Source organism: Candidozyma haemuli (genome assembly GCF_002926055.2).
Source record: "Candidozyma haemuli strain B11899 chromosome Unknown C_2014730914, whole genome shotgun sequence".
Taxonomy (NCBI): Eukaryota; Fungi; Ascomycota; class Pichiomycetes; order Serinales; family Metschnikowiaceae; genus Candidozyma; species Candidozyma haemuli.
The window spans coordinates 1,644,202-1,670,720 of record NW_020289904.1 but is presented as its reverse complement, the minus strand read 5'-3'; the positions used below and the strand labels follow the sequence as shown (position 1 = coordinate 1,670,720).

At 43.7% G+C, this 26,519-nt stretch overlaps 17 protein-coding genes across 17 annotated transcripts; 8 read left to right on the top strand and 9 right to left on the bottom strand. All coding sequences in view use genetic code 12, as the record gives it.

Annotated features, from left to right (window-relative positions):
- Window positions 1–37: 37 nt before the first annotated feature.
- Window positions 38–1,588, bottom strand: CXQ85_002381 (uncharacterized protein; the record flags this gene model as incomplete). Its single annotated transcript, XM_025486062.1, has 1 exon — window positions 38–1,588. One exon carries the CDS (start codon window positions 1,586–1,588, stop codon window positions 38–40), a length of 1,551 nt encoding a protein of 516 aa, XP_025341527.1.
- A 202-nt stretch (window positions 1,589–1,790) lies between these two features.
- RRP15 (Rrp15p) lies at window positions 1,791–2,504 on the bottom strand (the record flags this gene model as incomplete). Its single annotated transcript, XM_025486061.1, has 1 exon — window positions 1,791–2,504. One exon carries the CDS (start codon window positions 2,502–2,504, stop codon window positions 1,791–1,793), a length of 714 nt encoding a protein of 237 aa, XP_025341526.1.
- Window positions 2,505–3,217: 713 nt separating this feature from the next.
- Window positions 3,218–5,028, top strand: KAR3 (Kar3p; the record flags this gene model as incomplete). Its single annotated transcript, XM_025486060.1, has 2 exons — window positions 3,218–4,233; window positions 4,416–5,028. The coding sequence occupies 2 exons, from the start codon at window positions 3,218–3,220 to the stop codon at window positions 5,026–5,028; spliced, it is 1,629 nt and encodes a 542-aa protein (XP_025341525.1).
- A 20-nt stretch (window positions 5,029–5,048) lies between these two features.
- Window positions 5,049–7,703, bottom strand: CXQ85_002378 (uncharacterized protein; the record flags this gene model as incomplete). The annotated part of the gene is made up of 1 exon (XM_025486059.1): window positions 5,049–7,703. The coding sequence occupies one exon, from the start codon at window positions 7,701–7,703 to the stop codon at window positions 5,049–5,051; it is 2,655 nt and encodes an 884-aa protein (XP_025341524.1).
- A 174-nt stretch (window positions 7,704–7,877) lies between these two features.
- TAZ1 (lysophosphatidylcholine acyltransferase) lies at window positions 7,878–9,104 on the bottom strand (the record flags this gene model as incomplete). Its single annotated transcript, XM_025486058.1, has 1 exon — window positions 7,878–9,104. The coding sequence occupies one exon, from the start codon at window positions 9,102–9,104 to the stop codon at window positions 7,878–7,880; it is 1,227 nt and encodes a 408-aa protein (XP_025341523.1).
- A 233-nt stretch (window positions 9,105–9,337) lies between these two features.
- CXQ85_002376 (uncharacterized protein) lies at window positions 9,338–9,826 on the bottom strand (the record flags this gene model as incomplete). The annotated part of the gene is made up of 1 exon (XM_025486057.1): window positions 9,338–9,826. One exon carries the CDS (start codon window positions 9,824–9,826, stop codon window positions 9,338–9,340), a length of 489 nt encoding a protein of 162 aa, XP_025341522.1.
- Window positions 9,827–9,939: 113 nt separating this feature from the next.
- CXQ85_002375 (uncharacterized protein) lies at window positions 9,940–10,452 on the top strand (the record flags this gene model as incomplete). The annotated part of the gene is made up of 1 exon (XM_025486056.1): window positions 9,940–10,452. One exon carries the CDS (start codon window positions 9,940–9,942, stop codon window positions 10,450–10,452), a length of 513 nt encoding a protein of 170 aa, XP_025341521.1.
- A 541-nt stretch (window positions 10,453–10,993) lies between these two features.
- PES1 (mRNA-binding ribosome synthesis protein) lies at window positions 10,994–12,781 on the top strand (the record flags this gene model as incomplete). The annotated part of the gene is made up of 1 exon (XM_025486055.1): window positions 10,994–12,781. The coding sequence occupies one exon, from the start codon at window positions 10,994–10,996 to the stop codon at window positions 12,779–12,781; it is 1,788 nt and encodes a 595-aa protein (XP_025341520.1).
- A 119-nt stretch (window positions 12,782–12,900) lies between these two features.
- Window positions 12,901–13,401, top strand: CXQ85_002373 (glutamyl-tRNA(Gln) amidotransferase subunit F; the record flags this gene model as incomplete). The annotated part of the gene is made up of 1 exon (XM_025486054.1): window positions 12,901–13,401. One exon carries the CDS (start codon window positions 12,901–12,903, stop codon window positions 13,399–13,401), a length of 501 nt encoding a protein of 166 aa, XP_025341519.1.
- A 21-nt stretch (window positions 13,402–13,422) lies between these two features.
- Window positions 13,423–14,589, bottom strand: MED18 (Med18p; the record flags this gene model as incomplete). The annotated part of the gene is made up of 1 exon (XM_025486053.1): window positions 13,423–14,589. One exon carries the CDS (start codon window positions 14,587–14,589, stop codon window positions 13,423–13,425), a length of 1,167 nt encoding a protein of 388 aa, XP_025341518.1.
- Window positions 14,590–15,754: 1,165 nt separating this feature from the next.
- ABG1 (Abg1p) lies at window positions 15,755–16,612 on the top strand (the record flags this gene model as incomplete). The annotated part of the gene is made up of 1 exon (XM_025486052.1): window positions 15,755–16,612. One exon carries the CDS (start codon window positions 15,755–15,757, stop codon window positions 16,610–16,612), a length of 858 nt encoding a protein of 285 aa, XP_025341517.1.
- A 26-nt stretch (window positions 16,613–16,638) lies between these two features.
- ERG24 (delta(14)-sterol reductase) lies at window positions 16,639–17,964 on the bottom strand (the record flags this gene model as incomplete). The annotated part of the gene is made up of 1 exon (XM_025486051.1): window positions 16,639–17,964. The coding sequence occupies one exon, from the start codon at window positions 17,962–17,964 to the stop codon at window positions 16,639–16,641; it is 1,326 nt and encodes a 441-aa protein (XP_025341516.1).
- A 1,492-nt stretch (window positions 17,965–19,456) lies between these two features.
- CXQ85_002369 (uncharacterized protein) lies at window positions 19,457–20,770 on the top strand (the record flags this gene model as incomplete). Its single annotated transcript, XM_025486050.1, has 1 exon — window positions 19,457–20,770. One exon carries the CDS (start codon window positions 19,457–19,459, stop codon window positions 20,768–20,770), a length of 1,314 nt encoding a protein of 437 aa, XP_025341515.1.
- Window positions 20,771–21,381: 611 nt separating this feature from the next.
- On the top strand, window positions 21,382–22,551 carry RPL3 (60S ribosomal protein uL3; the record flags this gene model as incomplete). Its single annotated transcript, XM_025486049.1, has 1 exon — window positions 21,382–22,551. One exon carries the CDS (start codon window positions 21,382–21,384, stop codon window positions 22,549–22,551), a length of 1,170 nt encoding a protein of 389 aa, XP_025341514.1.
- Window positions 22,552–22,623: 72 nt separating this feature from the next.
- On the bottom strand, window positions 22,624–23,749 carry CXQ85_002367 (uncharacterized protein; the record flags this gene model as incomplete). The annotated part of the gene is made up of 2 exons (XM_025486048.1): window positions 22,624–22,658; window positions 22,906–23,749. 2 exons carry the CDS (start codon window positions 23,747–23,749, stop codon window positions 22,624–22,626), a joined length of 879 nt encoding a protein of 292 aa, XP_025341513.1.
- Window positions 23,750–23,905: 156 nt separating this feature from the next.
- Window positions 23,906–24,841, top strand: CXQ85_002366 (uncharacterized protein; the record flags this gene model as incomplete). Its single annotated transcript, XM_025486047.1, has 1 exon — window positions 23,906–24,841. The coding sequence occupies one exon, from the start codon at window positions 23,906–23,908 to the stop codon at window positions 24,839–24,841; it is 936 nt and encodes a 311-aa protein (XP_025341512.1).
- A 52-nt stretch (window positions 24,842–24,893) lies between these two features.
- UTP15 (snoRNA-binding rRNA-processing protein) lies at window positions 24,894–26,390 on the bottom strand (the record flags this gene model as incomplete). Its single annotated transcript, XM_025486046.1, has 1 exon — window positions 24,894–26,390. The coding sequence occupies one exon, from the start codon at window positions 26,388–26,390 to the stop codon at window positions 24,894–24,896; it is 1,497 nt and encodes a 498-aa protein (XP_025341511.1).
- Between the last annotated feature and the right edge of the window lie 129 nt (window positions 26,391–26,519).

The window sequence follows — 26,519 nt, the reverse complement described above, 5'->3', positions numbered from 1 at the left end:
TGGAAATCACTAACTATATACCGAAATGATGCACACTTTACCATACTCTGTGCCAGAATCTCTTTAATTTACCATCATTTGGTTGATCTGGTTTCCGCTCCACATTTGGTAACAAGAACCAGAAGCCTAACATGGCACTGTATGTTGCAATGAAAATAGGTAAAACGACGTAGGCACCTTGTGTCTCTGCGATAAGACCGGTAACGAATGGAAGAACAGCTCCTCCACTAGAACCAAAGGCCGTCATAATAGTCAAGCTGACAACTTGAATCTTTCTAGGCACAATGAACGACACTGCAGTGATCATTAGTGGGTATGTGGGGCCAATAAAGACTCCCGCAAGGCCAACAAATACACCCACAGCGACGCTGTTTGGCACCACCCAGGATAAAACAACCATACCTATGGCCATGAGCGCTAGAATAATGATACTCTTTCTAAGCCCGAGAGTCTTATGCAACGGACGCGTCAAAAGAAGCCTTCCGATGGTCAAACCCGCCCAGAAACCAGACAGAACGTAACCAAAGCTGGTATTGGCACCACGGTAGTCCAAAAGGTAGGTAACAATCCAACCTCCAAGCGACACTTCTGCACCTTGGTAGCAGAAAACGAAAAGGGCAATGAACCAAGTTGGAACATTCTTCAAAGCGAGAACCATATCACTTGGACCCTTGGAGGAAGAACGCAGTACGTCTTCACCATTTTGCCATGCCTGAGAATCTTCAAGTTCAATTCCTTCTTCTTCAGCGGCCGATCTGTTAATCAATCTCTCAGTCTCTTCATCGTGATCCCATGGTTTTAAGTCTTCTTCTGCACCCTTGAACGCCAAATTAGCGTTTAAAGAGTTCACCAACATCAACGCAAGCAAAATAAGATAGACATAATTCCATTTGATGCCATTATTGACCATACTCGTAGCAGCAAGAGGAGATATGGTAGCACCCGCACCGTAACAAGCATGGAACAAGGCCAAGTATTTGGACTGCTTGTCTAACTTTGACAAGAACACATTCGACTGTGCCAACACTGTCGCCAAACCAACTCCACCCAAGAAAAAGCCAAAGCAAATGAGTGGAAATGGTCCTCCACTAGCAATGCATGAGTAAGCTGCAACTGACAGAAAGATTCCATAGGTAATGGACCATCTCTTACCAAACCAGGGGATGATCTTATGGGAGAAACAAGCAACAAGGATGAAACCAACAGCATTGGACATCCAAATAAGCGACACAACAGCATAGCTGATATCGTAATGAGATTCCATTGATGGTAAAAGGGCACCCGGAGCAGCATCAGAGAAGCCTCCACAAGCTGACCAAAGACTAACTGCAATGACTCTCCAGAGGTTTCTCTCGGGATTGCGTAAAGTCATTGCCTCCTTGTTTGCATTGGTAGGTGGAGCATGGGTATTAGGCCTTCCCGAGGTATTAACATTGCCGATACTAGTAACGTTTATATTAGACTCTCGTGTGACTATATGGGGTCTATCTGACTGTCTATCATTAGCGAAATCCAACGGAGTACTCAGGATTTCTCCGAGAGGTTCTTCACGCCGAACATGGGCCTCTTCTTGCTTTGTTATCGACATAACACGAAGGTGAAGGGAAAAAGTTGTCGCTTATTCATCAACTTATGCATAACTCCCCAGAAAACTCAAGCATGTCTCTCTGTGCCGTTCATGTCTGTACGTGGGGAATTATCTTTTTTTGGCCTTGCTGAATTTTTCGCGGGATCCAAATGTCTCCACCGCTAAAGCTTCATCATTGTTCCGAAAACATCAATAGGAACCGCTAAGTGTTACCTGCAGCCTTGACAAGGTCCAAAAACTTAGATTTCGAAAGTTCATTCAACATTTCTTCTTGCTTGCCTGAAGAAACCTTGGTCTTACCCATTTCCTCCTTCGTCTTGACCTGGGTTGCCAAGACAGCATTGAACAACTTCACCACGCCTCGCTGGGCAACCTTCTTAAGCTTCTTCTCCTTCTCAATAATCTCACGTACCTTCTCTGGCTCACTGGCAGCGGGAAGAAGGTTACGGACACGAACCTTGTCTTGGATCTGTCTCTTTTCGGCAAGCAATTCACGCTTTGCCTTCTTTTCTAATTTGTCAGATTCCAACTTTTTAAGAGTGGATTTGTTTCTGGCCAAAATAGGGTCTTTTCTGTCGTAAGCCTTCAACTTGGAGCCAATGATGGCGTTGAAAGCACTGGCAAACTGGTCGCCACCATCGTTACTTGTTTTCTTCTTTTTTCTCAAAGGAAATTCGTCATCGGATTCCTCGTCGTCTCCCGATCCATCTTCGCTTTCGTCGGAAGAAACATCGGCTACTTCAAAGTCATCTTCAAGGCCTGAATCAGCATCGGAGGCATCCTCTTCATCTGAGGATTCTTCAGACTCTTCTTGCTTTGATTCAACTACCTCTTCTTTTTCAGCAGGTGTGATTTGCTTCGACTCTTGCTTTTTCTGCTTAGAGTCCCGCTTTTGGGCTTTATCAGATTTCCCCATGATGCTAGCGATGAGATGAGTATGCGGTAGGTTCTGAGATGAGTCTCTTCTTAGGTATGCACGCGTGCAGGAAATTTGCAACCATTCCAATAGGACCAAGCAGACAGAAAGGATTTCAGACTTTGAAAAGTTAAAGGGAAATAAGAGGTAGTTTTAAAGACACTGAAATTTTTGATTGAAAATAGAATAAGGAAAACAATTTCGAAAGTGGTCCTTCTATTGTCTCCATGGCACATAGATACTGGAGCAGACCATCAAAGCATCAACAGCAAGTTAGGGGTAGCAGAAACAGCCAACGTAGCGGATCCGTATTCTATCTTTGCCAAGAACCCTTTTGTGGCGTTTATTGTAGTTGCTTGAACTTCAGAGCCCACAACGTGCCAATCGGTTTTATCAGTGCACCCGTGCACCATATCAATACTACTACTGGTGTTTGTTTATGTTTCGGATCTGATACACGCATGAGACTGACCTAAACCATGAGCCAAAACGGAGAGATGAAAGTGTCTAGCCCTTCCAAACTAGGCCATAAAAGGTCATTGGGTGTGGCTGACTTTTCACCACTGAAGAAAACTCTTCTTATAGAACGTTATTCGGTACCCGACTCTCTCCCAAGACTGAATAGTGAAATGGGATATCTTCTACGGCAACATCCCCTCCAGCAGGAGATTGAACAGAAACACCAAGAATTGCTACTATACAAAAAGCAAATAATGTCCAGAAAGACCGAAATCTTCAATCTGGAACTCAAAAACCGTAAATTGGAAGATGAAGTCCGTGACGTATCCAAGCATCTTCGAGAGGTTGAGGAAAACGTCAAGCAGTTGGACGATGCCGAAAGTGAAAGCATTAAGCAGATCGACTCGAAGTTTGAGCTCAAGAAGAAGGACTTACTTTTGAGTCACGATAAGAGATTAATGGATCTAAAAGAGACCTTATCTCAGGAAATCGACAAAACTATAGAAGACGTCGCAAAGAGAGATCAGGAAGCCAGGCGAGTCTTACAGGAGGCCATCAGCCTGCTTGATGAGAAGATCACTTTATCACAGAAAGAAAAAACGAGAAGACTCATCCTGCTTAAAGAGGATCATGGAAGAGCCGTACATGAACTCACGAATGAGCTAGAGAATGAAGCTGCCCAAGCACAGCAAGATTCGGTTGACTTGAATAGGGCTGCCGTGGCATATGAAATGAAGATTGAACTGGTTCTTCTTCAAATTAAACGAGAATTAACGTCTAAACAGGCAAGACTCGAAGATGAAATGAAGAATTTGAGAGAAAGTGTTTCGAACAACGAAGCTGACAAAATGAAGGTCCAAGATAGAATCAATTCCACTCTTGCTGAAATGACGAAGCAAGAAAATCTTCTCACGGGCCACATGGAGAATATTGATGCCTACAAGGAGGAGATCGCTGCTATCAGCGAGTTGATTCCTCCCCTAGAACATAAACGAAGGCTTCTCCACGCCAAACTTCATGACCTTAAAGGCAACATTCGTGTCTTCTGCAGAATCAGGCCTGATACTACGGGCCCGATTGCTAATATCGAGGCACCCTCACCTGAAGAGTTCTCTGACAATGGTAAGCAGGACCTTATCGTTGCTCAATCGGAAACGACTTCCCTGTGGAGTTACTGTAACGGAGTACGCAATGATCAAAATAACTTTCAATTTGACAAGATATTCAATACAGAAACTACGAATGCTGAGATATTTGAGGAATGGTGCCAGTTAGTACAATGTGCTTTGGATGGGTCCAACGTATGTGTCTTTGCCTATGGTCAAACGGGATCGGGTAAAACATACACAATGTCCAACGGCAAAGATGGAATGATTCCATTATCTATTAAAAAATCTTTGACGATATTGATGAGCTACTGACGCATGGTTGGGATCATTCCATAGAGGCGAGCTTCATTGAGATATATAATGAAACTATTGTGGATTTATTTGGTGACTCGGGCCGATCTTTGAAGCATGAAATTAAACATGATGACCTGTCGAGTACAACAACAGTGACGAATCTTAAGACGAATAAGATGACTGGAGTTCGTGAAGCTCTTGAAATGTTGCAGAGGGCAAACAAACGAAGGGCAACCGCTGCGACTGACGCTAACGATAGGTCATCAAGATCCCATTCAGTTCTTTCCATTAAGATAAGAGGCTGCAACGAGCATACTAACGAGACAAAGTCAGGTACGTTACATCTAGTCGACTTGGCGGGATCTGAGAGAATTGGCAATTCCCATGCAACAGGTGCACGCTTGAAGGAAACTCAAGCTATTAATAAATCACTCTCCTGTCTTGGCGATGTTATCTATAGCATTGCGAGAAAAAATAGCGGTGGGCAAATCGGTCATGTCCCTTACCGTAACTCAAAGCTCACGTATCTCCTCAAGAACAGTTTACAAGGGGATTCGAAAACTCTCATGTTCGTCAACATTCTGCCGCTACTGAAGAACTACGGTGAGACAGTAAACTCGCTCAGGTTTGCTACTAAGGTTAATAGGACCAAGGTTCAATAGTAATATTATCTTCTAGACAATTAAGTCAGTTCGTTACCTGTTAATAGGTTAGTCTCAGGCATATATGTAGAAGCCTTCCGCAAAAGAGGAGACGACTTGATCTCATCCCACTGTTCCTTATGATTTTCAATAGCCCACTGGGCCACTTCTTGCTGTGCTTTGGGTTCGAGGCAGTAGTTATGCATTGCCAAAAGCAAATCAGGCGATAACTCGAGGTTGTACTCATCAATTTCACTCACTAGCTTAAAAGCATCTTCGACTAATCCATGGTAAACATGGGCAATGACATACTGCTTGAAAATACCATAATCAGGGAAAACACCGAACTGGGAAAGGTTGTTCCAGAATTTCCTAACGTATACCATGTCACTATAGGTGTAAGTTTTTATCATGATACGAGCAGTTTCCTCGTTGACACCACCTTCGATCTTTGCGTTTGAAGAAATTGCCAAAAATAAGTCTCTAGCCTTGCCAACATTTTGTAGATTGGAATAAGCGTCAAGAAGACAATTTTGTAAATCAATATCCGTATCTGGAAGATTTATATCCATTTTGAGATACTCATGGATTTCAATCACTCCTTCTTCATAAAGACGGTCCCCAAATGTTTTAAATAAATACATGTACATCTCTCGAGATGGTGGAAGATGATGGTGCGAGCCGTGTAGCTCATTGAGAGACTTAACTCTCTGAAAAATGACAAGTGCAGCATGAAGCCTGTCTTTCTCGCAAAAGAACTTCATGGTAGGTAAGTAGGTTTCGAAGGGGACTGCAAAGTACTTGTGAAGCTCACCGTAAAGTACCCAATTTGTTTCAAACGTTTCTTCGGTAGAAAATGTAACTGTGAAATGATGTAACTGATCAAAAAGCTCTTTATGGGCATATGCCCAAGTTGGTGTAACCAAGAGTCTTTTTGGTGATTCAGTATTCATTTTCGGTAATTCACGTTTAAGAAGCTCAATCGCATCCCCGACACACTCCTCAGCGACCATTTTCTTAGACAAGACAGCGAGAGCTTCAGCGTTGCATTGGGACGTCATATGCTGTTTTATCTTGCGAAATATGGGGAAAACTTTAATGATGCTTGTGTCATCATCGCAGATAGAATGGATCAACCTGTTTAGGGAAAGCTGTGTGCGTGGAGAGGAATCGTGTTCCCAATTCACAGCTTCACTTCGAAGAGATTCTTCAAAGATTTGAAGAGCGGCCTCACTATCAGATGCATCTAGAGCATTTTCGAGCCTATACTGATAAACATTCAAAGTGGGCAAGTGTCCATAAGTGGACTTGAACCAGGTGCTTAGTTCGCCCAAAAGGGGACTGACAGGAGAAACAACACCTGAAACCATTAGTGCTTCCACGACTTTATCTTGCGTGTTATTGAGTTCTTCTGTGGATATTTGTTTAACGTAATCTTGAATGAGATGATGGAGTTCGTCTTCAGACAAGCTGAAATTATTATGCAAATAGTTTAATATCTTTGCTTGTATCTTAAGGTTTTCTGAATATCTGACGTTGTCCTTGATGACAAACTCGGTGAGCTTCTCGTGTAGTACTGGAAACAAGGCATACTTGCTGACTTCAAGCAAGAGCAATTCGCACAACGATTCATCGAATAGGTCCAGCTCCACAAGGACTTGTTTAATTTCTTCAAAAGATTTATCGTTAATTTTGGTGAGGAGAAGCTCTACTCCCTTCGCTTTGTCTTTGTACTGAACGACTGTATTTAGATCGACAAAGAACTTGAGTAGCTGGACCGAAGATCCCGCTGCTAGGTTATCTGGTAAAGCATTCACCATTTTGAATGTGAGTTCCTGAATTCGATAGACATTCTTATTCAAATCCTCGTACTCGTGGACGTTAGGGTTCAGTTTCTCGAACAACAGCTCGACATAAGCCCGGTACTCTTTCACCAAGTCGTCGTTCACGATCTCTGATTTTTCCCTTAATGCAACAGAAAGAAAAGCTTCAAAATACAGAAGGTCGAGACAACCTTTCATACGAAAATGATTAAACACGGTTCCAGTAAAGTCTCGTGGGAGCTTTTTCGAGTTGTGTACCACAACAGCGAGAGCGTTTTCAAAGTCGTTAAACTTTAAGGAAGCACCTATGTCAATCACTAATGCATAGATATCAGATGGATTGTCTGAACTTGACTTGGTAAGTTCTTGGGAAAGGGTTGCCATATATTGAGGCATGGTGAAATCCTCCTGCGCCAAAAGCACTGAGGATGTGCTTCTGAAAAGATGTAGGAGATCATCTAAGGGAAGAACGTTCTCAAGATTCCTTCCTGACTGGTCGTAGAGGTATGCAAAGACAGTATCTATCGTATATAGACTGTCTTTGTTGGATGCAAAATCGGGTACTTCGTTGATGAGTTCAATGAGTTTTGTCCTGAGAATACGAGATCTTTCCTTCGATGGGATCTCTGTGGTCTTGAGGTAATGCTTAAGGTCGCCAATGTGGCTATGCTGGATCTTGTTTGAGATATCCTCGTCTTCTATGATGATTTGTGCCTTGGAGTTATCTTGTCTATGTGCTTTAGGCTGCTTTGCCTTGGTGAACCAGGCACCTATATTCTTATGTCTGATTTGTTGGGTTCGTAAGGTGCCGTTAAGCAGAACACCTATCGGAAGACGGCGATAGCCCCTTATTAGGACAGGTAGACGGAGCATGGGTATGTCTTGGGTTTCCGCAGAGTTCACTTACAGAAGATGTGCATGAAAAGTTGGAGTAGTATTTCTTCAGCGCGCAGTCTATTTTGCAACCATGACAGATACTTTCTATACACAAATTATATATCCGTTCTCTTGCTGATATAGGTCTTTTTTTTTTTTCTCTTTCTGTCCTTAAGCAGCGTCCTCTTCGTAATCAGGGAGGTGCAGCTGTAATCTTTTAATTGCCCAGTTCTTTCCGATAAACTTGACTTCTGGGTCGCTCATGCCCTCTGTCCTAGTGTACTCAGTCCAATACGCTGGGTCTTTGAAGCGTGGATCCTCAGGTCTAAACACCCCAAGGCCCTCTCTAATGGCGAGAACTTTCTCTCTGAGTTCAGCTGCAAGGTCGGATCGGAGCCCCTGGGCTTTCTTTCCAGACATCAACTCCTCAGTGAGATCAGTAGGCTTTTTTGGATCAATGTATTTTTTGCACAAGTCTCTCCATTTCTCCCTGTAGTACTCGATACGATCATCAGGAATCATGTCACCGATAGTGACATGGATCTCAGCACCTAAGTTGCTAGGGAGGTAGCGCTTGATACCTTCACCAGCAGCATCTTCAGGCGCAACTTTTTCGAACCCGTATGCGAACATAGGAACAACAACAGGAGCACGAGTACTCTCAAGAATCAACCTGGAAACACCCCACTTAAAGTATCTCATCGAGTTACCGTGAGGTTCTTGAAGCTGCAAAACAAAACCTTCAGGGAAGACATGGAACCATGAAGTCTTGGTACGAATGAAAGGAGACTTTGACATAAGAATGTTCGTCGACTCTGGAGAAGGCTTCACCGACTTTACAAGCTCCTTTGTCTCCAGAGACACGTCGAGTTTGGAAAACTCTTGGATCAAGGTAGGCTTGTCTTGTTCTCTGGCCCATGGACTAAACTCCAAATCCAAGGTATCATCGGGAGACAAGATCCTGATCGCAGCATCCAAAGAGCCCTGGAACGGACCCTCACCAAACCTCTTGGTTCCCATGATCTTTCCGAGGTTGAAAAACCAAGAGAAGACCTTATTGGAGAAGCAGATATTATGGGCACCGAAGCCCCATCTGATAGTATCAACGTCTGTATGGAACCTGAAGGGCAAAACGGCGTAAAAGGATGGATCGTCAACAACTGACATATGGTTCATCACCGTAAGAAGAGACCGTTTCTCCTCCCGAGCCTTGGCCAAGGCAAAATCAAGTTTCTCAACGCAGTGAAGGTGAGGTTTGTAGAACAAGTTGAGAAGTAGCTTGGCTTTCATGGTGATAAGCAAGCACGTCGCATGGGACGCATAGTTCCAGAGCGGTGAAGTTCGAGGGTATTCGGATAGGAAATCATCACCTCTCTTCAACACATCCTGGAAAGACATTGCCGGCTCAGAAACTCACTAGAGTCATTTTTTTTTTCTCTCTCTCTTTGGTTTCGCGGCTACTTAGATACATATTAGCTACATCATTTCGCACGAAAAACGTGGAGAACCTACGTCATGACAGCTCGTGCCAGATAATAATCGAAAATTCGTTGCGTTCAGCCCCTGATCACATATCAGGTAAAAGTAGTTATAGTTCTCTATACCCATCATAGATGAGACGCAAGCCTGGCCTATTCGTTGAACATATCGTGGTACGCAAAGCGGGTATTCTTGAAGGAGCCTTTCTTTGCTCTCTTCACGTAAGTGAGGAAACGGCGAGAATGGGATTCAGATGGACAGTATGGGCCAAGCCCATGGTACATTCCTGATGTCCAATCTTCCAGTAGTCTGCTGAGCGTATCCAGCCTAAAGTCAACGAAATCAAATGGAGTAATCTCTATACCACTGAAGTCTTCAAGTGCTCGAAGACACGGATCTCGCTTGAACTCATCGAAGTTGGTTTCATCGCCAACGAGGCTATCCTTGAGGGCAATCTTAATGGTCATGATGTCTGTGAGTGGAAGAAGACTTGGAAACATATTTGCAGGGTCTTCGTTCATGAGGCTCGTGTAGACGAAGCTATCTGGGTTGAAGATTCGGCGATAGAAGTTGTGAGTGGTTTCCTTTTCAAGATGTTCCCTAGACGCCAACTGGCGAATGTATATCTCTGATCCAGCCATTATATTGTGAAAGAAGGCCTTGTGGTAAGGTATTTCAACCGCGATAGTGGTTTTGTACCCTCTTTTTGCAACCATTTTGTCAGTTATATTCCACTCCAAGAAGTTCAAACAAAATGCCATTTGATCTCGATTATGGTAAGCCAAAGAGTCCCGATGATGTTTTGATATATGATCCTTTCCTTTATAAGTATACCCTATCTGTTTCAAAGAAGCGAGCTGCGTATGATGCCTTCAGGGCGTTCGTGGGTTATGACTTAGGGAATGTCAGAGATACTACAATGATCTATTTCATTTTAAAGCATGATATTATTCTTACTCGGCATGAGATGATGAAAGTCTTGGGACTTCAGCCATCTGGAAAAGTTGACTCGACTATTTTTGACAAGCTCGAATCAACGATCTTTCACGTCGCTCGAACCCTCCGAGCCAAAGTCCCAGTCCGCAGTCTACTAGAGATGCCGCTCACTGATATTAGCCGTATATGCTACATGATTGCTGGCAAATTTGAATCATTGTTCTTTGCTCCAGTAAATGGAGACGACTTTGACTTTTGGTGGACAGACCGCTTCAATAGTGTATGGCCTGTTATCTCCGAGCTTAACCGGCTATACAATGAACTAGGATGAGTAATTAGTGCTAATATATATAAGAGAATGATTAACAAGGCTTTAGCATTGGTATAAATGTCAGTTGGCTTACTGTCCTACCAAAAGTTCCAGCTCGCACGTCAAATATTGGCTTTTATTCACGAAGGGGAGATGGGAACCAATCTTGATTACGCATAACAATTCAAAGATTCGAAAACTTTGTGAAGCAGCTCGAATATACCATATTATGAAAAAATTGTACGACTTAACGGTCCTTTTTCCCAGGCACCTGGACCATTTTGCACCCTTGCGAGTACTAGCACAGTAGTAACAGGCATGGCTGATGGCCTTTCACCACACTTATCACATATTGGGATTTTATTGAAACCTACTAGCTTTCCTTGAAAATAACATTTAAACCATCATTTTTATTTATTTGAAATATGACCATATTCGTTTTATTGCACTGGCTTTGGTTAACTACCCCATCCCAATCTCTGAGCCTGCTGCAGTACGGGCATCGCATCGCATCGCACCAAAAAAATATGAGATTATCCTCCATCTTCTTGTCCCAACAACCATGGCTAGAATAAAGAGAAAGGGGAAGTCCGGTAATGCCAAAAACTTCATTACCAGAGCAAGAGCTTTGAAGAAGCTTCAGGTTTCTTTGGCTGATTTCCGTCGTCTTTGTATCTTCAAGGGTATCTACCCAAGAGAACCTAAGAACAAGAAAAAGGCTAACAGAGGCTCTACAGCACCTACCACTTTTTACTATGGTAAGGATATTCAATATTTGATGCATGAGCCAGTTTTGGCCAAGTTTAGAGAGCACAAGACTTTCTCCAAGAAGTTGCTGAGAGCTTTGGTCAGAAACGAAATTGGTGATGCTGAAAAATTGGAAGAACTGAGACCTAAGTACACCCTCAACCACTTGGTTAAGGAGAGGTATCCTTCCTTCGTTGATGCATTGAGAGATCTTGATGATCCTTTGAACATGTTGTTTTTGTTCGCCAACATGCCTTCTACCAAGGGTGTGAGCCACAGAGTGGTGAAGGACGCCCAGACATTGACAAACCAGTGGCTCGCCTACTGCGCTAAGGAAAGACTTATCAAGAAGGTTTTCGTGTCTATCAAGGGTGTTTACTACCAAGCTGTTGTCAAGGGACAGGAAATTAGATGGTTGGTTCCATTTAAGTTCCCTTCCAACATTCCATCAGACATTGATTTCAGAATCATGGTCACCTTCTTGGAGTTCTACTCCACTTTGTTGCACTTTATCTTATTCAAGTTGTATAACGATGCTGGTTTGGTTTATCCTCCACCTATCAACATGGAACAAATGAAGGGTATTGGCGGTTTGTCTTCATATGTCTTGCAGTCTAAAGATCTGAGTGTAAAGTCTTTGCTTCCATCCAAGCAAGAGACTCAGGTTGAGGCTGAGTCGGATGAGGAAGCCCCAGGTACCACTTTGTCTACTGAAGAGATTGAAAAGGCCAAGAAGGCAGACGAAGAGGATGAGCAGCAGGAAGAAGAGGTAGAGGATGTTGAAGCCATTGAGCTAGATCAATTTGCATCCACCAACAAAGACACTGGTGACGTCTTGGCCCAGCCATCCAAATTCTCGCATCCTTCATCTACTTTGTTCTCCAAGTTCTTGTTTTTCGTTGGCCGTGAAGTCCCAATGGATATCTTGGAACTCTGTATTTTGTCGGCCGGAGGTAACTTAATTTCCGAAGTTGCCTTGGACGAAATGAAGATCAATCAGCCTGAAGCTTATAAGAGCTTGGACATGAGCAATATCACGCATCAAATCGTCGACAGACCAAAGATCACTAGCAAAGTTGCTGGACGTACTTACATCCAGCCTCAATGGGTCTTCGACTCCATCAACAAGGCCGAGCTTTTGCCAGTAAACCAGTATGGTCCAGGTGAGACTCTTCCACCTCATTTATCGCCATGGGGTGATTCTGGTGCTTACAACCCAGAAGCCGCTGTTGAGGAAGGTCCTGAGGACGCTGAATCTGATGAAGAGATCGAGATTGATGGTGATGATCTACCCGATGAAGATGAGGAAGACGCTGAGGAGGATGAAGATCAAAAAGAATTGGAATTGGAGGCTGCTGGCGTCAAGTACTCCGACAGATCTGACGAGAAGGGTGCAAAGGGTAAGAAGAGAAAGGCTACCCAGACTGCTGAAGAGGAAGAGAAGGAATTGAAGAAGATCATGATGACTAACAAGCAAAAGAAGTTGTACAACAAGATGCAACACGGTATTGACAAGAAGGACAACAGAACTGAACAGTTGACCAAGAAGAGAAAGCAGCTCGAGAAGACGAAAAAACAATTGGAAAAATTGAACAAGAAATAGAGTCTTCTGAAATAAATTAAGCATGTATACTAAATAGAACGAGGCTCGTTATTGCTACCTTTAGTGCGCGCAGCTAGTAATATATTCCACTTCTCATATCTACTACAGTTACATCTTAGATGCTTACAAGGTGCATTAGAAGACAATTGACAACGTCCAGCCGTCTACTCAAGGGTAAAATCTACCCCAAGATCGAGGACTGCGAGGACCTAGACAAACTTATCAACTCGGCGTCATGGAATGTAAGCGATGCCATTCCAAACCCAGATAATATTGAAGAAGACATCACGCCCGAGCTCGTGCTGAAACTTTTAAAGCAGTCTGGTCTTCCTCACAATATTTCCGAAGACTTGTATAAGCAGCTTGAACATGCCTTGAGGACCCAGGTTGGCTTCATCGACGAGCTTTACGACCCGGGCATGAGCCATGGAGAACGCAGAGCCAACAACAGTAGGATGTTTAGACTTTTGGCATCCGATCATCAACCGCCAGAACCGCTCAATTTGAAGGCATTGCTTAAGCAGGTAGAGCAAGTGAAGAAGCAAGTTGACCCCGAGAAGGGCGAAACTGGGTTCGACCATGAGAAGTTCCGTAATACGATAAAGTTTGGCGGAAAGTAACTTAGATGGACATGTCTTGATTTACTGGTTTCTATTAACACGAGCATCCATGTACATCCTATCGGGAACTTCCAATTCGAATAGGTTGTGTAGAAGCTCTTTGATCTTCACCAAGTCTTTAGTGCCTTGGTTGACCAAATCGACACTTGCGCCCTTTTGGTAATTAATGAAAGCTTTGATCTGGAAAGTGTTGGACTCATCCAATAGTTTGAGTTTTAGTTTCAGGTCTTCTGCTGCACCGGAGGGATCGTCATCTCTAACGAGAATCTTAAATATTTCAATTACGATGTCACCATGAAAGAAGCGTATACCCTTTTGCCAGTACTGATTGACCACGTCGTATCCCAATTCCTCGAGAAATTGAAGAAATGAGTCTTTCACTTCCGAGTTGGTTTCACCCACTTGCGTCTTCGGTTCTTTTTCTTCTTCTTTTTTTATAGCATCACCCTCGTTGGTTTCCTTACTATCGGGTATGTCAGCAAAGTCTGGAATATCAGTGATCTCAGTGACCTCCGCCCCTTCGCCATTCGTTTTTGGCAAGCCTTCGGGTTCTATTTCCATGAGGTCTTCATCTCCCTTGTCTTTCTCAGTGGAGTCCTCCTTGGCTGGACCGTCAATTTGCATGATATCATCGTCCTTTGCTTCTTCTTTTTCTGCCTCTTTCGTATCGTCCTTTTTCTCTTCTTTTGCCTCGTCCTTAGCTTCCACCTTGGCTTCTACCTTAGCTTCTTCACTTGTCTCTACCTTTGGCAGGGTCGACGATATGAGAACATTCTTACCGGTATGATGATGAACAAGTGTACTTTCATAGAAATTATGCGCCAGTACAGGGTTCTTGCCTGCGTTCGGAATATCAGATATCTGCAATGTCCAATGTTTAACCTTCTTACCAGAGAAAAGCCTTTCCACACGAATGTCTGACTTACCCGCTATAATTGGCTGTGATAGGTTCAATTCCAGAGCAGCTTCATCATTCCAAGTTGTCGAACATTTCATGTAATATTGTTCTATCTGATTCACCTTGCCTGGTTCGAATTTTGGCTTGAATACATTATGAGGCTTCGTTAGAAGGGTGTATGTTGCAATGTCTTGTGGATGTAGCACTCCTGTTAATGCTTGTAGTGTGGAGACTGTTTGAATATAGTTGCTTTGAGATATACTCGAGCATAGAAGCAATTGGTGAACCATGCTGTTGGACTTTGAAGTTGTGGTTGAACGATAATCAATGTCGCGCTAACTTATGGAAACTGATGAAGTGTTTCCTTCTTGGAAAAGTGACTTTGCAAAGCTAGAATATGGTGAAAAGTATAGGACTGTTATTATTGAGTCTTGATTATCATATCATTGAAGTTTTATTTTGTTTATAAAGAGATTTGTAATTTATTGTTGCAAACTTCTATTATGCGTATATTTGAGATACCCGCACTGAAGATGTGAATCAGTAGACAAAGGTAGAAATACGGGAAATTACCATAAGCCAAAAAAGAAAAACAAGATAGAAAGAAGACTAACAAAGTAGCAGGAGAAATGAAACATTAACAACCGCAATTTGATAGAATCCAGACGTGACACCTAAGTAATGATAGGAGGGACCCAGCAGCCATCATAGGACCATGCTACATAGAAAGTGCCTACCTTCTGCAATTACAATCCACGATTGACCTTGAATTCATGTTCACTAATATACACTGATAATGCTATTCGATTAGATATCTTTCTTGGCCTCTGGCTTCTCAGAGATTTCTTCGGAGGTGTCCTCGGAGAAGGCAACAACGATGTAGGCGATAAGTACAGCGTTAGCAGCAGCAGCCGCAGAGCCTCCACTTACAATGGAGTTTGCATTAAAGACATATTGGACCGTGAAGAAAGTCACAAGTGGCAAAAAGACCATGGCAGCCGTGAAATAGAGGAGTTTCCTCACAACTGAGCTGAATGTTAGTAAGGGATCGATAATACCCATTCATTACAGGAGAAGATGAGCCTGATCATTCAATCATTAAAAAGTCACATACGCTGGGACGTCGGCAGCCATTACCAATTAATGCAAGTTGTTGTAACGTCAATATGGTACTGAGGGCTACTAAGTAGTATGAGATCCCAGTATACACTCCAAAGGTAGAACCAACCATATCGTGCCATTCGTACACTAGGAAAGTAGTTAGAAATACACAAATACAGTCATAGATAAGAAAGGATCCGCTTCCTATCCCACCCTTCACAAATCCATAAACTGTCTATTCAAAACATTTTATTGTGCCTTCTGCAAACTTGTCCACGTGACTTCATACGCAGTTGGCAATTTAGGTGATCAACAGGTTTCTACAATACCCTCAAGAACTAGTGTCAATTAACCATGAAGCTCATCACTGGTGTTGCTGTTTATGCCAGCGCTGTAATGGCATATGTAAACACTGCACCCATGTTCAGCAGCAAAGCTCTTTTGGACAACCGTTATCTCACCGACGCTCATGATGTGTCCTCGCAATTGGAGAACCTTACAAAGGATTGGTGCTCCCAGGAGCAAAAACTTCCTATGATCATCTACAGAGTAAAGAATCTTGCTAAGGGATCTAATGATTTGGCAGAGGCGTTTACAAATGTGAGATACGAATCTCCAAGCCAATTGGACCTTACATTGCACTCTCTGTGCCAGGTACACTATTCCACCAACAATCCTAGCGAGTTGAACGCTGGTGAGGTCTACGTTGTCGACTTAGACGACGACTCAAACTATAAGGTCAATGATCTTCTTTCTGAAGATGCTTTTGTGACCGTCCAAGGCAAGCCTAATGGAGGAAAAGCACGTTCATTCATGGCTGGTATCAAGGAGTATGTTGACGACTTTCAACAAGGCTGGGCCAAGAGACAAGACGAACAGGACGAAGCCGATGCGGAGGCTTTCGAAGAGATTGAGTCGGCTTTCAGAGCAGCCGAATCTTTGATCGCTCACGAGGAAGGTGACTCGTTCGTGACTGCTTTAGCAGAGGACAAGGAGACATCTTCTGGATCTGAGGAACAGAAGCAAAAGACTGACGGCAGATCCAATCTTTTCACAAAATATCAATTCTTCACACCAGGCATTTGGCTGTGCTTAATAATTTCTTTATTCTTGGTTTACGTCTTGCTCACTGCCGTTGGCTGGATCTCCTCGATCCAGATTACCTACAAGTCCTTCGAAAAGCAAGTTGACTACGAGAAGAAGACAGAATAATCGCAGTATTATTTAGATATAAAGAATTACCACACGTACGGAACTATTTTGTAAGGAACCTGTCTCTCGTATTCCTCCCATGCCTTGCCATACTTAGCTCTGCATTTGGCTTCGTCTCTAGTTTGCCTGTGAACCAACAAGACACCAAAATAGATGACATAGAAGTAGGTCAAAATGGTTTGACTTCCGGTAGGTAGACACCAAGACCAGCCGATGAACCAATCACCGAGGTAGTTGATATGCTGCGAGAGCTTCCACCATCCATCAACAAGCAACTTCGAACCAGTTGGGGTGGGGATGCTCTTCATATGGTCAAGCTTGCCTTGTTTGAAGTCTGATTTCTGTTGGTTTGAAGAATGGAATATGTAGTAACCGAAGAAGCTTAGAGCCAAGATAGAAGCTGCCTGAATCCAAGTGAGATCAACAGCGTTACCTTCCAAAGAAAGATAACGACATTGTAAAGAGTATGACCATGGAAGCCAGGCCAAGTCACCGAATGCAAGCATGAATCCGAATCCATCGGTAGCGATATCCATCATGGTCAAGCAGCCTTCCTCGTTGAGGACACCATCGAAGATATAGAAAGCTTGCAAGAAGTTGATCAATACCAATGAGTTGGAAATCTTGTCAAACTTGTGATATTGGTTGTGAATGCAAGATAAGTTAATCAAGAAAAGCAACAACATGCCTGGTCTCAACTCACAAAAGAGCTTGATATCCCACGCACCAATTCTTGGGTTCAATTCACGTCCAATGAACCAATCGTAAATAGGATTACCTGAGTTACCGTTGATAGAAAGGATCCTTTCCTTTGTCTTGAGGCCATTTTCTTTGCGCAATGGGACAAAAGACATGAAATACACGAAGAAGGCCACGATGAACGAGTAAATGATGGTGACGAAGATCAACTTTGCTTGGTTGTCGTACAAGAATTGCAACTCAGGAAGGTAGTAGTCTCCAGATGCAAAGAGTCTTGCGAGAAGCAACACAATCAAGGTCCCACTCATAAAGATACCGTTGATACGGTATTGCAACTTGGTACCATCACGAAGGGTAACACCGTCCATGTCTTTACCAGGAGAATAGACGTCGAGGACAGCCAAGATAAAGAACCAGGCCAAGTAGGCAGTCCACACCGTACCATCAAAGCACAATTCCCTCCATTCGTCCCAGGACTGGGGAATCTGTTCGGCAACCTTGTTGAGATCAAGCAGGATCCCTTTAACCGAGTAGTGTTCATTGCACACGGCATAGAAGAATACCAAGAGTAATGGCAAGAACGTTGGGATTGCTAAAGCACCAGGAATTCCAAAGAACTCCTTATGCTTAGTGACAGGGTTCAATTCCGACATTCGTGGTTGCAAATCTGAGAAACCGTTTACCCTCGCCTATGCTTTTATAAGACAGACTGTTTACGAGCTGTGCGATGCGACACTAAAGTAAACGAGAGCGAACGACAGAGAACGAGAGAGGGAACGACAAGGGTGCGAAATTCACCCAGGGAGCACCAGAGCAACCCAAACACGTTAAAATAAAGAAAAAAAGAGAGCCAGTTTTGTGTCAATTAAACCAAAACCAACCAAACGTCTTTTTCAACGCTAACCGACAAACGGACGTTTTTGTGTGAATAGCAACTGCGAAAGTAACCTAACATGGCGAGATGCCTCACAATGCCCATGAAGGGAGCCAGGTGCAGATTCGTCCCAGGCCCATTGAGACGTGGGCTGTTCTCACGCGGTTAGCCAAACCCAGGGGGACAGAAAAAAAGAGGGAATTTTTTTTTTACTCTTTGGGAAACACATTGGAATGTTAGACCAAATGAGTGAAGGATCCTCCAAAAAAGGAGCGAGCCATTGAGGAGAAACAGGAAAGAACAAACTTGTCGAATAGAGAATCAGTTACGGAAATTAAGGAAAAAGAAGGAGCCGCACATGTTCCTCAAGAAACCTTACCTTCATTTTTGCTGTTTTAGTTGTTTTTGTTTCACCTTCTTGCCTTTTGTCCGTCTAAGGGCTGGCTCTTGTCCATATAATTTTTTTTTTTACTTCCGGCGAGCCTCGTCCAGGAGAAAATCATATCCCTTCCGAATACAGCCAAATTACGTGCATGGCGCGGCATTGACAGCAACGTTTCTTCGCGAGCATAAGGGTATCGAAGATAAGATTCCCGATGGAAAATATTTGTTTTTAGAATCTTAAAGTTTAGTAGCGTTTGGGAATTTTCCTCGGAGACCTCCAGAAGGTAAGTATTTAGGCTTTATTTGGCATGTCTGCGCCGCTTTTCGTCTTTTTGATTGTCTAACTTCCACCCTGGCAGCACCTCACCTTCTATCTCCCTGGCTGGTTCTGGAACACATAGCGCTCGGGCGTAAAGGGTAGAGCCGTGGCGCCTGCGTACACACATATAGGCGGCTCAACATAAAGGGCTGTTCTCTGAGAAAAGTCTCTCATTCTTTGCAATTTTTTTTTTTTCTGTTAAAGGTCTGGCTCCACGTCCGCCCTTGTGCACTCCAGCGTCTGAATCGGCTTCTACAGGGTATTTTTTTTTCCTCCCACACAAGGCGGCCTTTGGTTTGTGTCTTTATTCACCCGGAATCCTTTTTGCTATTTCTTTTTCCATTTTTTTTTTTTTAACCCTTCCCTTTCCCAACCATTTTATTTTGGCTACTCTTTCCTTAGCAGCCTTATCTTCTATTATTATATTACCCATCCTGCTATATTATTAGGTGCTACATTGATTTCATTTCACTTCTGGTCTCCCTATTGCATCCACAGAGAACCATCCTCGGCTCACTAGCCTTTTGATTCCATACTTCACTCACACAACATTTACATGTTAGCATCCATGCCAGGATCTTCGCCAATGAGGCCCCAAGAACCCATCAAGCGCAGACGGGGTAGACCCCCTAAGAACAACAAACTGCCCGAGGCCTTCCCTACCCTCACCTTACAATTTCAGACTTCTCCTGAATCGGGCTCTCCTACTGCGGAGTCGAATTCAAACATGATGGTGAAGATGGGTGAACCTGATACTTTCACTCCATTGATGAAGGTGTCCCCATCCAATCCTTCGTCGAGAAAGCGCAGACGCAAGAGTAATTACCATTCTGATATCGACGACTCTCCCAGCAAAAGATCAGTGTTAAGCCAGAACACAGACTTGGGTTCAGAAGAGCCTCTTTTGACACCAATGTCATTGTCTTCTGTCAACGGAGGCCCAAGTCTGTATGTGAATGCTAAAACCTTGGAAAATTTGTCATTTATCACGAAAGGCGACTCGAAACATGAATCTGCTTCGACGTATTCGCTAGCTACTCCTCCCAAACACAATGCTTTTGATAGAAACGGTTCTTCGCTGGCGAAACTTACCGAAAGTACTATCGAATCGTCGTCGAACACTGGCACCGAGAACGAGAAGGTCAAACTCGCACCTACCATTGAGAGTCTGGCGGACAGCATGAGTTATGTTGATGATGATTCCTTCCTGTTCCAACTTGTTGTTGACGAACGTGGAAAAGCTGTCTTGTCCAATAAAGGTTTGTCCAAGTCAAACCCGAAGGTCTTCCATAGAGATACCAATGACCACCTTTCGGAATTTCCCCATGAGATGACTCGTCCTTCTATTTTGACTCATTCGAACACTGCCATAGGCATTGAAACGTTTCATCGTATAACGAAAGACGGCTCATCTAATGACAAACCCAAGAGAAAATTATCGGAGCCCACGAAACCTGTGCTTCCATCGTATGCGTCACTTGTGTCATCATCAGACAATGATGCTCTGCCTGAAAAGCTCATCGTGCCACAAACTCCACAAAGTAATACTCTTGCTTTCAGTGAAACACCGATTTTCATGCAAACAGATACTAGCGCTCCCCAAGGGGATTTGGCGTTTAACTTGACTCCACAGTTCAATGCTATGATGTACCTGATGATGAGTATTAACTCACCACAGCAGAAGAGAAACTTTTCTCAGCAACAGCCATTTTTGAATCCTCAGATTGACTTGAACCAATACAACAGACTCAATGGCGGTCAGGCACATGCAATTGATACCCGTGAATTGCTTGGAGCTCAAGACTCAACCCCAAACAGCGCATCTTCTGATGAAGGTGATGCTCGAGCAGCCCTTCGCAAAGCATTCAATAGAGGAAAGTAGTTTACTAGCACTTTTAAATTTTAGTTCGTAAATCTTCAAAATTGACATACCATAGTATAACAGCATAGAATCCAATAAGTGTCGGATCGTATCAATTTAGGTTGGTAATATCGTTAGAACTATCTGGCTCTGTCTCTTTATTCAACGTCTTGATTTGGGTGAAGTAAGACGATCCCACACCTTGTACAACAGAGCATATGAGAAGTTCAGTAAAGAATAATTACAGTCCAAAATGAAAAATTTCTAGAGATCCACTGGGTGTGTATTAGCCATTGGTCTCTACGAATAATTTCAATTTTTTTTTTTTTTTTTGAACAGATCATTTGAACCCATCTACAAACTTCAAGTTATGAAGTACCACCAAGTAGACAAGGCATTATACAGGGCACATCAACACTAACTGGGAGGTGTACCGTTCCTCAGCTGAGATGTACAGATGTCTAAGAGGAAGCATTCTGACATTTGAACTTTTGCACGACTTCACGTGACAGATGGTCCAAAAGCCCTGAATGAGGGTTACCCGCCCCGAAAAATTCTGTGAGCACCCTCACTACATAAAATTTTTTTCACATCCATTTCCCTTCTCTTCACCCTAATACAACACATCAATAATGTCTCACAGAAAGTACGAAGAGCCAAGACACGGTTCCTTGGGTTTCCTCCCAAGAAAGAGAGCTGCCAACTCTAGAGGTAAGGTTAAGTCTTTCCCTAAGGACGTCAAGTCCAAGCCAGTCGCTTTGACTGCTTTCTTGGGTTACAAGGCTGGTATGACCACCATCGTCAGAGACTTGGACAGACCAGGTTCTAAGATGCACAAGCGTGAGATCGTTGAGGCTGCCACCGTTGTTGACACCCCACCAATGGTTGTTGTCGGTGTTGTCGGTTACGTCGAGACCCCAAGAGGTTTGAGATCTTTGACCACCGTTTGGGCCGAGCACCTTTCCGAGGAGGTCAAGAGAAGATTCTACAAGAACTGGTACAAGTCTAAGAAGAAGGCTTTCACCAAGTACTCTGCTAAGTACGCTAAGAACGGTGAGGAGATCCAGAAGGAGTTGGCTAGAATCAACAAGTACGCCACTGTCGTCAGAGTTCTTGTCCACACTCAGATCAAGAAGACCCCATTGGCTCAGAAGAAGGCTCACCTTGCCGAGATCCAGATCAACGGTGGTTCCACCGAGGACAAGGTCAACTGGGCTAAGGAGCACTTCGAGAAGGAGGTCTCTGTCGACTCTGTTTTCGAGCAGAACGAGATGATCGACGTCGTTGCCGTCACCAAGGGTCACGGTTTCGAGGGTGTTACCCACAGATGGGGTACCAAGAAGTTGCCAAGAAAGACCCACAGAGGTTTGAGAAAGGTTGCTTGTATTGGTGCTTGGCACCCAGCTAACGTTAACTGGACTGTTCCAAGAGCTGGTCAGAACGGTTACCACCACAGAACCTCTATCAACCACAAGGTTTACAGAGTTGGTAACGGTTCCGACGAGAAGTCCGGTGCCACTGAGTTCGACAGAACCGCCAAGACCATCAACCCATTGGGTGGTTTCGTTAGATACGGTAACGTTAACAACGACTTCGTCATGGTCAAGGGTTCTATCCCAGGTGTTAAGAAGAGAGTTGTCACTTTGAGAAAGTCCTTGTACGTTGACACCTCCAGAAGAGCTCTTGAGAAGGTCAACCTTAAGTGGATCGACACTGCCTCTAAGTTCGGTAAGGGTAGATTCCAGACCCCAGCCGAGAAGAGAGCCTTCATGGGTACCTTGAAGAAGGACTTGGAGAACTAAGTGTTTTATCTAACTTAATATCCTTATCTTCCTGTAGCGTAAGTTTTAATGCATACAATATAGGTTTACTTCTTAAATGTCATGTAGTTTAGGGTTCATATAATTAGCTAGAAGGGGAAATGAAAACATAGCACTTATCTTTGATAAGCGAAGATCAATTCTACACGGGTCAAATATTTCAGTTACGATTTTCATATCTGTAAAAAATGGTATCAACGACTCCACCATCTGTTCAAATTGCAGACACACCTTAATCTACTTGAATCAGAGGTAGCTGTAGCCCCGGACATTTTCTATATGAATGTCCCAACTTATTACAAGTGGAACACCTGCCTGGTTTTCTCTTTTTTGGACCTGTTTGATGTTCTTCATTAGGACCTATGCTGACGACACTCATAGAACGCTTAGCAGCAGAAAATTTAGGATGAAGAACTGGCCAGCTTGTTTGGACAGAGATACCCTTCGGCGGTGCTACTTCCTGATCTTGATGATCATTTAAACGGGCAGGTGGCCGAGAAATCGTTGTCCATGGAGCACCTTTGAGTCGCTTTTTCTTTGCAATAACATTCCAAATATCTCTAGGGTCAATTACATGCTCTGGATACCGCCTTCGCAAGTCGACCCACATTTTCCGAGCATCAGCGGCGGCGTCCACTAACTGACGCTTCCTGTCAATCGTTTCTGCGTCAGATCGGCGAGCCAAAGCACGAAATTCCACATCAAAGGTGAGTGGATGATTGTGGTTTGAATCAATGGGATTCAATCTCCAAGTTCCATCTTTACGGCATGTCCCAGAAAGCCGAAATGGACAATTCATCCTCTTTGTAAAGCTGATTCGTTTTCTTTCGGAATCAGAAGGACCTGGGCTTGGAGAACCGCCATATTCACATCTAAGATAAACATACTGGTCTTTCTTCGAATGAGTAACAGCAAGACAAAAACAGTTGGTAGACGAATGACCACAAGCAAAATCGACAAGGTCCTTCTTACTATTGAAAATCATTTCGGGAAGGTCACAAAACTCCCTTTTCGTTCTTTCATCAGGATCCATAGGACGCGTTGTCACTTCCAGATCAAAGAACCTGCCTACTTTGGGGTCAGGCGGATGATCATAACGTTCCTTCAGACCTAGAACTGTGAGCCCAGTTCCGAGTTCATCCTCTGGCTCAGCCACGTCATTTGGTTGTTCGCTAGCCATTGCATTGCATGTAAAAAGTAACAGTTTATTTTGATATCGTGATTAATCCACGATGTTAGACCACGCACATTTATCAACAGGCGAGGGTCCGATGCGCGCCATAATGTAAATAAGCCATCGAGGTAATACAGATCCACCACCAACACATATTCCGTGATGTCCCTGGTCGTCCTGAATTCAGGGTCTCTTTACAGCACATATATATCTACGGTCGACCATCTACCGTGCGATATCATCAGGTCACTATGGCTCGTGCAGTGGTGTAATATTGCTGTTGAGAAAGAAGAAGCACATCTTCACGAGCTTTTCCTAAAGCATGGAAACGATACACAGAAGGTTGCTGCCGAGGAATATGCACAGCTGAGGAGAAAGATCGAGATTTTATCGAGGGAATCAGCTGAAGAGGTGAATGCGTTGTATGACCAACTTCGAACACATGAGAGTATGCTTAAAGATGAGATCATACAGCTACAACGAGTCGCCGAAGCTCCGGCCACGAAAGACGAATCCAGTACACAATCACTACGAAAACAACTTGAGGAACATTACAAAAGCAATCCTTTACCCTCACAGACAGAAGCAATGCGTAAGAGTCTAGATCAAAAGAAGAAGCCAGACACAAATGGCATAAAGCTAATATTGAAACTTTCCAAGCACGATGAGCCACGAGTAATACGAAAAAGAGGAAGACCTCGTAAGGATGAGAGTGATCTACTTCGAAGGATTCCCACTAATACATCTGATCTAAAGCTATCGCCAAAGCCAACACCTACGAAGATACATATTAAGCCACCCACGCCCACGATGAAAAGTTTTGTTCCTGAAACCCTTCCAGAACCAGAACCCGTGGTTGAACAAGAGGAGACATTTTGCTTTTGTAAACAGCCCTCGCTGGGTGATATGATCGCTTGCGATAACGACAAGTGCCCCAACGGTGAATGGTTTCATTATAAATGTGTCGGTCTATTGAATAGAGTAGAGGCGCTCAAATATGCCACTCAAAAGTGGTATTGTTCCGAAGGTTGCCGCCAAGCTGGACAAGCGGCACTCGAAAGGAAAAAGAAGAACAAAAAGAGACGGAAGAACTGGTAATCTACCTGGTGTACATTACATATAAGTTCCATTATGCCATCTATATATATAATTAAATTGCCAACAACTCCAACATACCACTCATTTCCTTAGCGTCCTTGCATTTTCTCACCTCCAATCTTATACGCTGTGATAAAGTGTTGAATGCCTCTTCAAGAGCAACACTTTTACTGAGCAAATGACCATAGCTTTCAAGGATAACAGCGAGGTAGTCACAGATAATGTTGAAATACCTGACGTCCTCGATGTTCTTGGTACACCATTGTACAATTGGCATCAATGAGATCTCGTCTCTGCCATACAATGCTACTCTGATCTTACCTCTCTTCTTTAACTCATGCAAAACGGTCACCACCTGGTCCTTTGGGTAAATGCCGCTAACGGCAACATCAAGTGCTTCAGCCCATCTGAAAGCACGGAGATTCTTTTCATAAGCTGTGACCTTCTTTGGACCTGTTCCTGTAGTGGAAACTACCTGGGCGTCTTGCTCTCCAGTGTAGTCATTACCCTTGATGGCTCTCGAGTATGAAAGACTATGTTGTTGTTTTTGTTGCGTTTTCTTTGGCTCGGTTTTCCTCGTTCTGATGGAAAGAAGACCAGAAGTCAAACCAGTAGCGAAATGCTTGTAATTTGGTGACACAGCCGTGCACAAGACACCACCACTGCCGAACTTCCAACCGAACTTGACGTCCCAGTTTGGCGAGCTGTAGTCAAAGATCTTGACGTGACCATCAAGCGATCCAACGAGCAAGCCTCTGTTACCAGCGTCATGCAAAGAAGTGGCTGTTTTGGTGAAATTCGTGAATTCCCTAATCTGGGAGCCTCTAGCCAAGTCCCATACCTTCACCTGAGGGCCACCAGCACTGACTAAAGTAGTTGGTGAAAGGGCCAAAACATCCTCAACGGGGTTGCCTTGGTCAAACTTGGCAACTGGATCAGGTTGTCTTGTGTCGAAGAGTCTCACCACACCATCGTAACAACCTGTGGAAATCAAGTTTGGATTGCCTGGAACAAATGCACAGCTTCTGATGTAATCATCATGATGGGAATCATCGAACTCAACAATGGGGCCACTCGTGCTCTGTGAAATATCATATACTCTCATTACTCTGTCGTCTGAACCTGTGACAAGCTGGTTGCCAATAGTTGGGTGGAATCTAGCCACATGCGAAGGATGAGAAGAAGGTGATAGACTGACAAGGAGATTACGAGGCTGGTATGCGTCAAAGATGGAAACGAGACCCAGGGCATCGGCTGCGACCAAGAGCTTACCATCGTATCTGTACTCACCTGAATATACGGTATCCTTGAACCTTGAAAACGTCTTTGTAACTTGCCTCGTTTTAGAAGAAAAGACTTGAATTCTTGTGGAAGAAGTCACGGCAAAATCATGCGGTGAAACGGGATTGAAATGAATGTGGGTAATGGGATGGTTTTCCTTGATGAGTTGTGGGTTCATGAAACCACGCCAGTATTTCTGTTCTGGAGTCGTCTTTGCAGGCAACACGGGTGCACGTGCCTGCTGCACTCTTTGTCTGGACGATGACATGACAAGAGTAGCTAGGTAATGGGGAGCTTGAGTATTGTCAACTGCTACTGATGAAGGTCTTCTCGATGCCAGGCTCAATTTTCCAGGCATCGAGCGCACGTGATTAAATACACGTGATCTCATATCAAA